The 15,944-nt window shown below is 46.2% G+C and overlaps 1 protein-coding gene across 1 annotated transcript; it reads left to right on the top strand.

Moving 5' to 3' along the window:
- The first annotated feature begins 594 nt into the window (after window positions 1–594).
- On the top strand, window positions 595–13,834 carry ZNF622 (zinc finger protein 622). The gene is made up of 6 exons (XM_040494268.1): window positions 595–1,376; window positions 2,104–2,364; window positions 2,594–2,756; window positions 5,507–5,619; window positions 11,949–12,092; window positions 13,552–13,834. Exons 1-6 carry the CDS (start codon window positions 752–754, stop codon window positions 13,683–13,685), a joined length of 1,440 nt encoding a protein of 479 aa, XP_040350202.1. The 5' UTR covers window positions 595–751; the 3' UTR covers window positions 13,686–13,834.
- Window positions 13,835–15,944: the final 2,110 nt, after the last annotated feature.

The raw sequence follows: 15,944 nt of genomic DNA, 5'->3' as shown, positions 1-15,944 counted from the left end.
CTTCAGGGACACCCATTTTCTGAGCTGCCAGAGCGCAGCGCGCGGTTTTCAGAGAGGCCCCGCCCTTCGCGTGGCTACCGGGCCCCCCCGGCCCCCCCCCCCCCCGTCTTGCGTGCCTCCCCCTGCCGCGCAGCCGTCGCCTTCATCGCGTCACTTCACACCGCACAACCACCACGGAAAGTCACCTGGGGTGCGCAGCGCCTTTTGATCAACACTCACCTCCGTGGACCCAACACTCACCTCTGGCTGGCCCAATCGACATCCACCTCAGGTCGGCCCAGTCAACACCCTCCTCTGAGTGGTCCAATCAACACCCACTTCAGGCTGGCCTACTCACCACCCTTCTCAGGCTGGCCCAATCAACATCCACCTCAGGCAGGCCCAGTCAACACCCCCCTCTGGCTGGCCCAATCAACATCCAGCTCCTGCCGCTCTGATCAACACCCACTTCAGAATAACGCAATCAGTACCCGCTTCAGGCCGACTGGGCGGGGCCTGGTTTGTCACAGGCCTTCCCTGTCTTCCGGGACCCGCGGCGGGGGCGTAGCTACAGATCGAAAGGCGGGACTTCCTGCCCAGCGGAGCATAACTTCCCTAGTGTGCCGGAACTCCTCACAGATCGAGGCTGGAAGCCAGCGGGCCCTCTGGTTTCTTGTGAGCTCTGAGGCGAGTAGAGGTTTGAGCGTCTGGTGGCGTTCAAGCTGTCGTCGCTAGACTTCTGCCTTGGTTGCCTCTAATCTCGGCCCTGGAGATGGCGACGTACACCTGCATTACCTGCCGGGTGGCGTTCGACGACGCGGAGGTGCAACGGGCCCACTACAAGACGGACTGGCACCGCTACAACCTGAAGCGCAAAGTGGCCGACATGGCCCCGGTCACCGCCGAGGGTTTCCAGGAGCGGGTGCGGGCGCAGCGGGCCGTGGCGGAGCAGGAGAGCAAGGGCACGGCCACCTACTGCACCGTCTGCAGTAAGAAGTTTGCCTCTTTCAACGCCTACGAGAACCACCTCAAGTCCCGGCGGCACTTGGAGCTGGAGAAGAAGGCCGTACGGGCCGTGAACCGGAAAGTGGAGATGATGAACGAAAAGAACCTGGAGAAAGGCCTGGGCGTGGACAGCGTGGACAAGGATGCCATGAACGCGGCCATCCAGCAGGCCATCAAGGCTCAGCCGTCCATGTCTCCCAAGAAGGCCCCCTCAGCGCCGGAGGAGGAGCCCAGGAGTCCCGTGGCGGTGGCTGATGGAGGACGTGCGCCTCACGACCGGGACCCGGCCGAGAAACCTCCCCGGCTCCAGTGGTTTGAACAGCAGGCCAAGAAGTTGGCAAAGCAGCAGGAGGAGGAGGAGAGTGAGGAGGAGGAGGACCTCGACGAAGAAGGTAGTGGCTCTGTTGCGGGGGGCGGGGAGGAGGTGAAACTGACGAGTGAGGGTGGTTGAGATCCTTTCCCAAGTGACTTGTCGGAGCATCAGGCCCGCAGGCAATTTTGTCTGTTTCGTTAACTGTGGTAGATTCAGGGCCTGGAAGCTTATCGGGGGCGTTATTTAATAAATAGTTATTTAATAAATAGTAGAATGAATTGATGACTTCCGTTTTGAAGGAGAAGGCATCGAACACACGCATGGGGTGGGGGGGGGCGTGTTACCGCGCACACCAACTGCGGCAAGGTGTGTGATTCTGCTCGGTTTCTAGTTATGATGGCTTCGCACTTAATTCAGTTAAGACAGCAAAGTGAGGGGTTCAAAATGCGGGGGTTAACCTGAAATGTGGAGCTGGAGCCTCCTCCGTTTTACGAGCTGTTTATTCCTTCCTGCCCTCGTGGCACGTCCTGTTACTACTGATTGTGTAGGTAGAGGCCTAGGAAGGAAGTACAAGGAGATTCCTGCATGCTGGAAAAGAAAGCTTAGGGAACGTTTTAGCGCCACAGATTTGTCCGTGTAACTTTAGCTAACGTCGAGATCGTGAAAGAGGGTTTGTCCTGCAAGTGGCATTCTCCAGGCCCAAACGGAAGGCTGCTCTGCCTCATGCTTGGGAGTCTTTGTGGTTTCTTTGCCGGCAGTTACCACCTTGTTAAACTAACTTTGTTTTTCAACTCTCTGCCTTGAAGACTGGGAAGATATCGATTCTGATGAGGAGTCGGAATGTGAGGATGCTGAACCAATGGACGAGGCGGAGGAGCCGGATGCGGAGGAGGGGGAGGCTAGGGGAGGCCCCCTCAGCGGTGCTATCCCCATAACGGACTGCTTATTTTGCCCCCATCATTCAAGCTGCCTCATGAAGAATGTGGCTCATATGACCAAAGTCCACAGCTTCTTTATTCCCGACATAGAATATCTTTCTGATCTTAAGGGACTGATTAAATACTTGGGTAAGTACAGTAGTTTTCCTTTTAATGAGCAAATGCCACGTTATTGGGGGTCAAGTTTTAGGAGAACATTTCGTTTTTTGTTTCTCATCGACGTTTGATTTAGTTATCTGCTTATTTTGTAAAGATCAAAAATTTGATGCATGTTTTTTGAATCGCGGATATACATTGTGAGCTTTGAGCTGGCCGCAGAAAGCTGCCCTTGTGTTTTGTCCTCCACTTATTTTTCCAGGAGAGAAAGTTGGCGTTGGGAAGATTTGCTTGTGGTGCAATGAGAAAGGGAAATCCTTCTACTCCACGGAAGCTGTACAGGCACACATGAATGACAAAAGCCACTGTAAGCTCTTCACGGACGGTGATGCTGCTTTGGAATTTGCAGACTTCTATGATTTTAGGTAAGTCTGTCGTGTGCAATGTGAAGCCAGGTGGGGTCATCACACTTGAACCTGATTGATGGTGGTGTGCCTGTGCCTGATGCATGTGCCGTATATGCATTACGGCTCTTTTCACACTTCCATGTGGGGGACTGTTCCGTGTCATTTTGTCGATAAGAAACTAAGAGTTGAGCCCACACATCTAATAAAAGAGATCTGATAAAGAGAAGATCTCAGGTCCAAACTGAAGTTTGTCTGACTTGAGAATTTCTTTTTCTTTATCGGTGGTTTAAATGATTAGGAGGTCACTTTTGCCGGCCCCCTTGTGAACAGAGGGACTGAAGTGAGATTTCATGTTTTGGTTTCCCTGAGAGTCCTTGAATCACAGGCTGTCTCCTAAGGGAATTGAGTTGGTTGCTGAACTAGGCCAGTCCCAGGCATTCGATGGTGAGATTATCCCATAGGTGGCTCACCCTTAACTAGAAAGTCGGATAATTCACGCATGATGCCAGGAATCTGTGGCAGGCACTTTTGAACAGCTGTAGTGTCATGATACTTAGGACCTAGCACAGGTGTGCTAAACAAGCAGATGTGTGTAATTACCATGCCAAATATCCACCGTCTCCAGATACATGTGTTCAGAAAAGTCCTAGCCTTTGAAATTACCCTTTTGCATTTTCCTCCTGATTTCTCACTCTCGTCATCGAGGAGAAGTTTTTCATTCAGCCGTGTCGGTGGCTATGGAGTGGTATCCCACTGTGGTTTTAATTTTCGTTTCCCTGATGTTACCTAATGTAGTTGAAGACCTTTTTGTATTAATTGGTCACTTGGATATCTCTTGTGAAGTGCCTGATCAAGTCTTTTGTCTGCTTCTTTATCGGGATTGGGTGATCTGTCTTATTACTAACATTTTAATGTGTAATTCTCTAATTTATTTTCTATGTGTATTTGAGAACATGTCTACGAACATAAAGAATCTTCTGGAATTGCACTGTCCAATAATGGTAATTACTAGGTGCATTCATAGGACTATTTAAGTTGATTAAAAATCAAGTTAAAAACGTAAAAATTCGGTTGTTTAGTTGCACTACCTACATTTCAAAACTCAGTGCCTAAAAGCACATGTGACCAGTAGCTACTTTTTTGGACACACAGGCACAGAAAGTTTCTGTGGTCACAGAATCTTTTCAGACGGCACTCTCCTAGAAGTTGTCTTAGAATGGCTAAATTCGGGAGAGCAGCATCTCTAGCACTACCTTCTCCTCCCTCCTACGGAGAAACAAATAGGTGAAAGAATTCAGTTGGAGGCCATTTGCTCAGTCATTTGTGGTTTTGTTTTTTTTTTTTATAAAGAAAATTTTAGATTTACCGCGAATTTGAACAGGAGGTACAGAGATTTCCCATAGAACCCTTGCCCCCCGACACATACATAGCCTCCCTCGTTGTGGACATCCCACACTAGTGGTACATTCCTGAGTGATGACCTTACATTCGTATCTCATCATTGCCAAGTCCGTAGTTCACGCTAGGGTTCACTCTTGGTGTCGTACATCTTCTGTTTGGACGAATGTATAATGACCCGTGTCTACCGTTATTGTATCATACAGAGTAGTTTTACTGCCCTGAAAATCCTGTGGGTTCCGCCTGTTCTTCCCTCCTTGTCTCTTCAGACTGGCTTCTTTCACTTAGTAACGTGCATTTAAGTTTTCTCCATTTCTTTTCATGGCTTGATAGTTCATTTCTTTTTAGTACTGAATACGGTTCTGTTTTCTGGATGTACCACAAGTGTATTTATCCACCCAGCTACTGAAGGGCGCTTTTGTTGCTCCCACATTGGGGCAATTATGAATAAAGCTTCTGTAACCATCAGTGTGCAGGTTTTGTGTTGTTGACGTGTTTTCAGCTCCTTTGGATAAATACGAAATAGCACGATTGCGGATCCTGCGGGAAGAGTATGTTTGGCTTTGCAAGAAACCCCCAAGCTGTCTCAGAAAACGGCTGCACCATTTTGTGTTCCCGCGAGCGATGAGTGAGGATGCCCATTGCTTCACATTCTTGCCGGCATTTGATGTTGTCAGTGTTCTGGATTTTGGCTGTTTTAATAAGCGTGTGTAGTGTTATCTCTTTTTATTTTGCACTTCCCTCATGACATGATGTGGAGCACCTTTTTATATGCTTATTTGCAGCCTGTATATCTTAGTGAGGTGCCTGGTGAGGTCTCTGCCCCATTTCATTTTCAAGTCTGGTTTATATTCTTATCACTCAGTTTTAAGAGTTCTTTACATGTTTTGAATAATGGTCCTTTATCAGATGTGTCTTCTGCCAACATACTCTCCCAGTCTGTGGCTTGTATTGTAATTCTCTTGACACTGTCTTTCCCAGAGAAGTTTTTCATTTTAGTGAAGTCCATCGTACCAATTATTCCTTTCGTGGATCGTGCCTTTCGTGGTACACATAAAAAGTCCTCACCGAACCCTAAGTCATCTAGATTGTCTCCCATGTTATATTGTAGTCATTCTTAGAGTTTTGTGTTTTACGTTTAGGTCTGTGATCCATCTTGAGTTTATGGGTCACTTGCACACTCTGTCTTACAGAGGATGCGACCAAGTTGGCTTTCCTCCTAAACGTTTCAGCTTGCCGTGCCTGCAGCGGTTGGTTCCCTGCGCTTAGGTAGCCAGTGGGTTTGCCGGTTTGCAAACACGATTTGTCTTTTAGTCAAATTTGAGGTACTAGTCTTTTTATTAATGCCATTATTAATGCCGCTGTTACAGGAGTAGCTACCCAGATTACACGGAAGGGGGGCAGCCTGATGGGACTGAGGACTTACCCTCCGAAAAGACATTAGAATATGATGATGAAACCATGGAGCTGATTCTGCCTTCTGGTAAGTATGTTTGGCAAAGATGGCATAACGCGGGTGAGATGATTAGAGAGGCATGTTCCCATCAGTTCCCTTCCGTACTGGGGGAAGTCGTTACAGTTTTATGTTCTCAGGTACATAGTAATGAAGGTCTCCACTTAGCTCTGTGTTGGCCGTTTTGTTTAAATTAGATCAGTGCTTTTGCTCACTTCTGTTACGATTTTGAATGCTTTCATCAGTCATCTCCTTTCAGATACATAGACATTTTCTCTTTGGTTCTTTCTTGTTATTATTGCCTCATTTAGGTTTCTCTTGTTAATGTTGGCCGTACTCTTATTCTTTGAACTGATTCCTGTTTCCTCACGTTGCTCAGACTTCCAGGTAGTCTGGCACGGGTGTATCGGGCTGACAGCGCCTGGCCCAGTTTCCTGTTTATTTTCTAATTGTGGCAGGGAGGCTCGGAGTTTGAGTTCTGCCTTCTACTTTAGGGAACAGGATTTGACTGATATGGTGGGGATTTATCCCAGGTGGGGATTTATCCCAGGTATGAAAAGGTGGGAGGAGAAAAAGCCATGAATATGAGAAGCATCTGCTGTTGTTTACAATGTTGTGATTAGCTGATAAGAACGGGAGAAGCTACAGAAGACCCGTGGGAAGGAAAGGGAATGGAACAGAAGAGCTGACAAGATCCTAATAATACGTGGTATTTACTGAGCACTTAGCATGGTAGGTGGATACATTATTTTATCTTTAGGAGCCAGTGAGTTGGATTCTGTTATCCTTATTCGACCTGTGAGCCAGCCGAAGCTTAGATAGGTGGAGTAACTGACCCAAGATCATAGACCAGTCAGCGAAGCCTTCTCCACTCCCCCCACCCTGCCTTGGGAGATTTGCAGTGATGCTGCGTAGGAGCAGCTATCCTGCTCATGGACACGACTGGGGGGAAGAAGCCATCTTACGTTACTGCTTTTCACAAGGAGTATCACTGCTTAGGTACAGACAGCCCTCTTTAATTCAGAATAGTAACCTTTTAAGGCTAAGGACAGCTTTAGAGTATGACAGTAGAAGAAAAGGGCATGCGGAGCCTGTCTTGAAGATATAGGTCTCCTTACAGTGATAAGAAAGGTGTGGAATGCACAATGTCGTGGCCTGTGCAATAAACAGTAGCAAAACCAGCCTAGATATATCACATAGAACCTCTTCTAGTCTTCCTCTGGTGAAAATGCCAGTACATTACATCAGAAATGAGCTTCCTAACTTCATTTCTAAGACTATGACCATCTTTTTTCGCTCCTTATTTCATTAGCATCCACTTCCTTGACTGTAGAGTGAGATTACAACACTCTTTGAGTGAGTTGAATAAGGTGATCCCTTGTCAAGCAATGTCTGGCACGTCACTATGAATGGTGGCTTCGGTTTGCATCAACTGTAGCCTGGTACCTACCAAAATATGCACAACAGTGAGCATAGCCTATTTAAGAAATAGAGTCTATTTGAGAGAAATTTTCATCTAAACCTAGAATTTTGAAACTTAACTAGGGATTCTTTTTTTATTTTTTAATCTAGAAAACACATTTTCCTAGGATGATTGCATTTTCCAAGATTAACCAAAGCCAAAAATAGGCATCATCTTAGGATACTCTCTTTGGTCGTCTCCCACACTGGAGCGATTACGAAGTACAATTCCTAAACAACCCTTTCATATTTTTCTTCTTTGTTTCCTGTTTAACATTTGTCTATGTCACCATTACCGCTTCCTAAATGGCCATCTGCAATCTGATTTCTGTTCAACCACTTCGCACATTCTTCTTAAGACAACCAGTCTGTTTTCTTTTTCCCTCTGGAATTCTTCCAGGGGGAGCCATTGTTTTTCAGGTAAGTTAGGTTCTCTAGCTGCTGCCCTCTCCCCCCTGCTCCAGGTATCTATTCCTTTACCTACCCACTTGCAGTTTCCCTCCTCTGAGTCTTTGCATGGGTGATGCCTCTGACTTACTGCTACTTGTCCTTTAAGACTCGGGTCCACCCCTCCATAAGCCCTTTTGAACTCAGCTCCTGCCCTGAGTATGGAGAGTCTCCTCTGCTCCTGGGGCACTTGCCAATCTGTTGTAACATTTCTCTCACTGCTTTGTAAGTGCTGGCTTGCTTGCCTGCCTTCCCCCATTACTTTTGAAAAAAAGATTGCTTCTTCCATCTCACCACAGGGTCTCAGGCACACATGAGCCAGATGATGTTTGTTGACTTAGTGACTGAGAGGTTGGAGGCGACTTTAACATTTATTTATTTTTGGGACAGAGAGAGACAGAGCATGAACAGGGGAGGGGCAGAGAGAGAGGGAGACACAGAATCGGAAACAGGCTCCAGGCTCTGAGCCATCAGCCCAGAGCCCGACGCGGGGCCCGAACTCCCGGACCGCGAGATCGTGACCTGGCTGAAGTCGGACGCCTAACCGACTGCGCCACCCAGGCGCCCCTGGAGGCGACTTTAAAAGGAAGGCAAGGTTGATTCCCTTGGTCCTGCCATAGTGTAGGAGAAGCAGGGCAGAGGGAACCGTTGTGGGCTAAGAGGGGGCCCCGGTGGCTTGGAATCATTGGTCTGCAGGACTGTGCAGCGGGTTGCTTTGTCTCTACATCATCGTGCAGTCCAAGGAGAAAGTGAGAGCGTAGGCACGGGAGGGACAGAGAGAGGGACAGAGGATCCTAAGCAGGCTCTGCTGACAGCAGAGAGCCCAACGCGGGGCTTGAACTCATGAACCACAAGATCATGACCTGAGCTGAGGTCAAGTCGGATGTTGAACTGACTGAGCTGCCCAGGTGTCTCAAAGAAGGAAGTGGCGTGAGATTAATTTGAAGGTCCAACTTCCCTGGTCTTTAGAGCCAGGGTTTCCTTGCTCAGTGCTACTGGTCTACCTACTGAGTCACATTATTTTAAAGTACTGGATAATAAACCCCAGGACAACTTTTTTATATCAGACTTGGAAGTAGTAAATTACAGTAACTGGTTTGGTGTTAGTGTGAAATACTGTACTTTTAGACACACTCAGGAAAGACCTAACCCAACAGCCAGATAACCTTACCCCACAGGTTCTTAACCAGGCCGTACACATTTTTTTCTGTGAGTGTGTGTACTCTCCTGGGTAAAGGCTGTGCAGAGTCTTAGAGTCACCTGTGTGGCCATGAACGCCTTTTTAAGTTGAACAGCTAAGTACAGTTTTTCAGGGTAAAGTCTGTAGTTTTTTATTCCTTTATTTCCTTCCTTCCTTCCTTCCTTCCTTCTCTCCCTCCCTCCCTCCCTCCCTCCCATGCGGGAGCAGACAGGAGAGGAAGAGGGAGAGAGAATCCCAAGCAGGCTCCACACACAGTGCGGAGTCTGACGTGGGGCACAATGCAGGGCTCGATCTCAAAGCTGTGAAATCAAAGTCAGACACTTAACCTATTGAGCCACCCAGGTGCCCGAAGGCTATAGTTTTTAAAAGCACTTGTGACCCGGAGAGGATTAAGAGCCTCTAATAAAAATATCTTAATATATGTTACTCTGTACCTTCATGGATCTTCCTTAGTGGCTGATTGCTAAGACCTTATTATGGAATTTGGTTAAATAATAGCAAAACATAGCTTTCTTAGTGAATCAGAAACTGCTAGTATTTTTATGAAATTTCTTCCAGCTATACTGATATCTTGCCTTTCATGTCACCCATACTTCCATCATCTTATATTAAAAATTAGTCCTCCTTCAGTTGATCCTCATTACAGTGAGACACGATGGTTTATATTCCATTGGTTTGCCCTCCTGTCTTAGTACTGGTTTGGGAGGTTTTGTAATGAGCCAAGGGAATGGGAGATCTCTGAATAAGCACTGTAAACATGTAGCAGTATTACAGCAGTATATTCAATCACCTGTTTATGTCTTTGAGCAAATTTAGCATTCAGAAACCTTTTCAGTTATGCTCGGTTACTTGACTGTTAGCGTAAGATGTTAGCATGAAGCTAAGTCGGGAAGGATTCTAGTGTGGAGAGCTTGGTGATACTTCATCAACCACACTCGGTAGAGTCTGCTTTGAACTGGTTTCAAAAGCAGTAGTGGTGATGTCTTCAATCTGGTTATTTCAGATCAAGGAGATGATCCCAGAGCCAGTGACAAAGAGCATCCGGTAGAGGGCACTGTGAGCATTTACTGCAAAGGCGGTGGTCTGGCTCTGTTCCTTGAGTTTGCTTTAGTGTTCTTCAGCTCCCGTGGAGTAAGTTGGTGTCAAAGACACATCCAGTTAGCTGCTGAGTAGCCAGATGAAACTGTTGGTGGATCCACGGGAATACATAATGAATCTTAGGAAAATTACCATTGGAGATATTTTCTTTTCCACTGTCTAATGTCTTCAGTTGTAGGATTGGACAGTTTTATAAGTGGTTATTGCTACGATGAAAGGTAGATGGACAGATTGTGGCTTTACCATAACTAAGACGGAACCCATCTGTTATTTACTGGGCAGTCACACTGTGTTCTAAAAATAGTTTTCCTTGATAGGGCCTTCAAGTCGAGCTGCTCTTGGCACATTCTTGGGGCTTAATGTCAGGTACTCACTGTCATTGACACAGGGCAGGGGTAGCTCTAATCTATGTGTTTTCAGTTCCCCCGCTGGCTGTCAGAAACCTTGGTATTGAGTTATGAAACCTTTTCAAGGATGTTCTTCAATAATACATATTTGTCCAAATGCTGCTTATCACTATAAATACGTCGGTTGATTTTGTACTAATGACCGGCACTGTCATGTGATGATTTTGAGCATTGCAGACCTGGAGCATCCTGACCTGTTCTTATAAGTAGAAAATTATAATAACAGGCTTTCCTGCCATAGCAGCCTTCGTTTAAGCTTGAGTCTTTATTCATTGGCTGCGTCTTATTTCTTGTGGTTTAGGAGCTTTGTTAACTCTGAGGCCACCAGAAGAGCCAGGTTCAAGGAAACATGTGTTCATCCATACTGGTAACCAAAAACCAAACCATCTTTGAATTGAAAGGTTTCTCTGCATTTCTTTCTCTTACCACAAAAACAGTCATGACAGTAACTACTTTTCCGTATCTGTGTAGCAAGCAAACTGTTTTCCAGGTAGCTTGCCCTACGGGTAGGGACTTAGAATAACCGGACCGAATTTTTCATGTAAATGAACGGTCTGGATCAATGTAAAACTTTCCTAGCAGCTGTACACGTGGTTCTCCCAAGCCATATTTCCTCTATTCATTTTCAGTGGAAATAGCTGTTTCATGCCTTGTGTATATGCTCTTGTCGAATTTCTACATGTATACATCTGTCTGGGAAGGCACCTGATTAATATTCTTGTGAGGGAATTGTATTTAGTGTTGTATTTAGCAAGCTCTCAGGTAAGGCTGACACCACTGTCCCAGGATCACCTTTTGAGAGCCACTGCGCTGACGGAGCCTGGAGTTAGCCCTCACTGAAGCCTGTCCCCTTCCGTTTCACTTGCTGTGAGCCTAAGGGTCAGCACACTTTTCCTATAAAAGGCTCCGTAGTCCATAGTCATTCCCCTCTGAAAGCGTGATTGACTTGCATAGTTTTACCAGATCCTTCTGGATAAGCCCAACCTGGAGAGGGAACTCAGCTGACTCATCCTTTAAAATTGTAGCTCACCAGGTGAGTTCCATCATTTAGAAAATAACAGGGCAGGGTTTCTCAATGTAGTGACCTTTTAGGCCAAGTAAATCTTTGCTGTGGAGGACTGCCCTGTGCATTGTAGGATGTCCTCTAATATCCTTGACCTCTATCCAGTAGATGCTAGTAGTCCCCCTCCAGCTATAACAACCAAAAATGTCTCTAGTCACTGCCAAATGTCCCTGGAGGTAAAATCATCTTAGTTTGAGAACCACCACCGTGGAGAATTTAAGCAAAAGAACGGTGGATTGATTCTTGTTCTAGACCTAGACCGTGGCTTTTAAACTTAAACATCATTATTGTGTGCTTTATCTTTATATTAAAAAACAAGTTAAAGTCCCTTACCTCTTTCCTAGGGCCCTATTACCCATATCAGTAAGAGTTGCCATGTAAATTTCTGGAGAGGCATATTGTCTATAAGTATGTAAGTACAGGATGCTGAGATCTCACGTGACAGTGACTTGCCATTCTCTTTTTTAAAAAAATCCCTCTACTTTTTTATTTTCTGTCTTTACTTCATTTTTTAATATGCTACTTCATCTTTCTTTAGCAGATAGAGCACTTTTTCTTCTGGCTTCTCCATTTTCCAGCTAGATACCCTTAGAAGTCTGATTTGGAAAGTCCTTGCTCTGTAGCTCTACCTTGAAAAACTATCTAACTCAGCATTTCAAGATTGTTTTTTTTTGAAAAACAGGTGCCAGAGTGGGTCATCGCTCCTTGATGAGATACTACAAACAGCGATTTGGCTTGTCAAGAACCGTGGCTGTTGCTAAGAATCAGAAGGCCGTGGGCCGGATACTCCAGCAGTACAGAGCCCTGGGGTGGACCGGCAACACAGGTGTGTTGATACGACCGTGGACCAGCCTGGGAACTCGGATCACAAGAACGGGCTTGGATGAAGTCCTTCCCATTTATGTTGTCCTTGTGGATCCTCTCTAGAGGAAACTTAACTTCTTGGCTCAGGGGGCTTCCATTATTACTTGATTATGGCAAGAAGCCCAAAGCTCCATTCGTTAAAAACTTCATATTCCTGGCACAGTAACTTTCCAAAACAGAATACAGATAATAGTTATAGACATGAGTACTTAGTAATGAGCAAAGATTGAAATTATCCTGGAGGTTATACAAAGGAATTAACTAGTATCCTTGAGGGCAAATTGCTTAAGCCATGGATTCAAACATGACTTACCTGATATACTTAGAGGTTCTTAAATGATGAGCAGGAGTAATTTAAGTAACTGAAGCCTCTGTTGCCTCATTTATAAAACTGAGATGATCATAAGGGGACCCACCTGGTAGCGTTGTGTGGGTTGACTGTCATAACGCATGTATGATGTAGTACGTGGACGTCATAAAGGCCGGCAGTCGCTCCTTTTTGTAGTTTTCCCATAGAAAAGGTAACAAGAGCAGAATAAAGCAGGCCACCGGAATTGTTAAGCTTTGAAACCTCATCGGTATGAAATTCTGTAAATCTGTTCTGATGTGTCTGCTAACATGGAGTCCTATCCTTAGATCTGCAGGGAGAACACGGGTCCACTAAAGGACTGGGGAGAGGACAAAGGAGAGCTCCCTTGGGAGGGCGTGGGAAGCCCTGGGCAGATAAAGTCCGTGTTAAATGCCACGGTGTTCATATACGCGTGGTTTCCTTCACGGTGGCTGCCTGTGAGCCGCGAGGCCGCTGAAATCCAGCAGACACTGACTGCATCTTATTTTTGTCAGGAACTATTATCTGCCTCACTTTAGAGTCTCCGTCTTTCTCTATCACCTTTGGTCAGCGGGATTTACCTGGGGCTTATAGATCCTTCCAGGTGACGAAAACTAGAGAGGCTTATTCCAGAGAAATTCCAGAGAAATACATATACAGGTTCTGTGCAGTTCTGGGTGCGCATAACCCCTCACGCCCGTTGCATGGAGACCTCAGGTTAGCAGCTCTTCTTTAAATATAAGAACCAAGTTTCACCCAAACTAGCTTTGAGCTTCTCTGTAAAGGTTGTTTTTTTTTTTTTTTTAATGTTTATTTATTTTTGAGAGAGAGAGAGAGAGAGAGAGAGAGAGAGGGAGGAAGAGTGAGCACTAGCAGAGGAGGGGCAGAGAGAGAGGGAGACACAGAATCCGAAGCAGGCTCCAGGCTCCGAGCTGTCAGCACAGAGCCCGATGCGGGGCTCGAACTCAGGAACCATGAGATCTTGACCTGAGCTGCAGTCGGATACTTAACCGACTGAACCACCCAGGCGCCCCAAGATTGTCTTTTTTTCTGATCACAAATAACCAGCCTTTGCCACGTGTCCCCTTTCCAGCCACAGGAGCTGCTCTGATGCGTGAGCGAGACATGCAATATGTCCAAAGGATGAAGTCAAAGTGGATGCTGAAGACAGGAATGAAGAACAATGCCACCAAGCAGATGCACTTCAGGCCCCAAGTGAGGTTCTGAGTGTCTGCCCAAGGACTGGGTGGTCTGTCCCTTGCACAGGTGTCCTTGCCCGAGGGCCAGGGGAACCGGATTGTGTGACAGCCCCTGTTTGCTGCTACTTCTCCCTGTACTTGATCCGTTCTGACCTGGTAATAAAAGTCAGAATCTCATTGGCGTTTAAATGTCATTTTTGGACAGGGTTCACAGGTTATGTTTTCACAAAGTGAGTGGTGTCTCTGCTGGGCTCTGGGACCCAAACTACTGGCTAGTAATTGTCTCACTGCCTCTGCTTTTACCTGACTCTGCCTGTCGGATTCACATGGGAAACTCGTGGGTGACTCGTCTGCTCCACACTTGGCTTAATTGGCTGCGGGGTAGCTTACCACGTCCTGGCACCGGGACTTCAGTAAGGGCTTGGAAGATCCTGGAGCAGCTAAGTTGAATGTCACTTGTTTGAAAGTGTCGTGGCTCGTGGTGTGGAGGAGGTCGCTTTCATTGTGTCCAGATGAAGTTAGACAACATGTCATTGGCTGGCTGTAAAGGTTCTTTCTTTCTAAGTGAGAAGACGCAGAGAATGACGGTGCTGTGCACTCAGACTCAGTATCCAGGGCTGCCTTTATTTGAGTAGTTAGATGAGGAAGAAAGGAAATGTAAAATGTTTAGATCTTGTTTTAGACAAAAAAACTGACCTCGGGGTTTAATACGAAGAGAGTCTCTGTTCAGGCGGCTCAGGGGAAGGCAGTCGTGTATCGGAAATGAAGTGAAACACGAAATTCAAACCCATCGAGCTACCTCGTAACTTGAGAAAAGCGACTTGGGTAAATCTGTAAAATGAGCTGTTGTTACCTCACAGGTTGTGGTGGGGGGGGGTGAATAAATCTGCCGAGTCCGTGTTCAAGTTCTCCCTTAGCAGGCCTGCTGCACTGAGGCTGGCCGGCGATCTGCTGGAGCCGTAGTCTTCCTGTGGTGAGTTCAGGACGCCAGGAGAATGAGCTTGCCCACCAGGTACTCACTGGGCCTCGTTTGCCAGATGCAGGCCTTTTTCTGTAAACTCTGGACGCAGAGTTGAATTCGTTCTACTTCCTCAGTACACAGGTTCACTGACAGTGGAGGACTCCCTGGTCTTTAATTTTGCTCCCTCATCCTGTTTTCTAACATTCTCGCCCCGGTACCCACTCTCTTGTGTTTGACACATCTTGAAATCGGTATCCTAGGCAAGAGAAGTCGTGCTTCACGGGTGGTATGTTTTTAATTTCTACTTGAGCGAATGCACATGCTCCTGGGCTGTAGCTTGTGTCAGTTTTGTTCCTCAGTCCACACTTTGTCACTCAGCATAAGCTGAGATCATTGCTGCCGACGCCCGCTGTCTGCAGCCCCATTGCCACACCAGCCCGGCACGGTCCGTGTACCTTCTTTGCATCCCTGCCCTTGAACATCGGGGTGTTTTCCCTGTGGGGAGCAAACAGGACAGTATGTTTGCTGACCCATAAAATACTGCCCCCATTTACTTATCTGCTTCCAGGCTTCAAGAGATCCCTTCTTAGCTCTGATTTGGGGTTTGTGGAACAGCTCTCTCCCACTTCTATCTACATCAGAATTTTATAAAACTCCCACTTCTGTCCACATCATAATTTTATAAAAGACAGTTTATTTGCCTTTGGGAGGGAGGGCAAAGAAAAAATTTAAACATCACCCATACATAGTCATAAAACCTTTTTTCTTGCGATGAGAACTTTTGAGATTACTTTCTTAGCAACTTTAAAATATGCAGTATAGTATTATTAGCTATATTCACCATGCTGCATATCACATCCCGTGAGTTATAACTGGAAGTTTATATCTTTGACCCCCTTCACCCATGCATTTCCTTTGACTGACTTCAGAATTCATCCAAATTAACCAAAAAGTAAATCTTTATTGAATTGTTTTTTAATGTTTATTTACTTTTGAGAGAGAGAGAGAGACGGCGTGTGAGTGGGGGAGGAGCAGAGAGAGAAGGAGACAGAATCCGAAGCAGGCTCCAGGTTCTGAGCTGTCAGCACAGAGCCCAACGCAGGGCTCGATTCCACAAACTGTGAGATCATGGCCTAAGCTGAAATCAGCTGCATAACCAACTGAGCCGCCCAAGTGCCCCAAATCTTTATGAAATCTAAATTTGGATAGATACTTCTCCTCAGTGCCCCTTATCCTTAAGTCTGTTGTCTAAAGGTAAAGTGGATACCAGGAAAATCACATTAAAGGCTCCTCATCAGTACCAAGGTAGCGCTGGCTGTGGTGGTT

This window comes from Herpailurus yagouaroundi, unplaced genomic scaffold (genome assembly GCF_014898765.1).
Source record: "Herpailurus yagouaroundi ecotype Mexico unplaced genomic scaffold, PumYag 29, whole genome shotgun sequence".
Lineage (NCBI taxonomy): Eukaryota > Metazoa > Chordata > Mammalia > Carnivora > Felidae > Herpailurus > Herpailurus yagouaroundi.
This window is presented reverse-complemented; position numbering and strand designations above follow the sequence as displayed.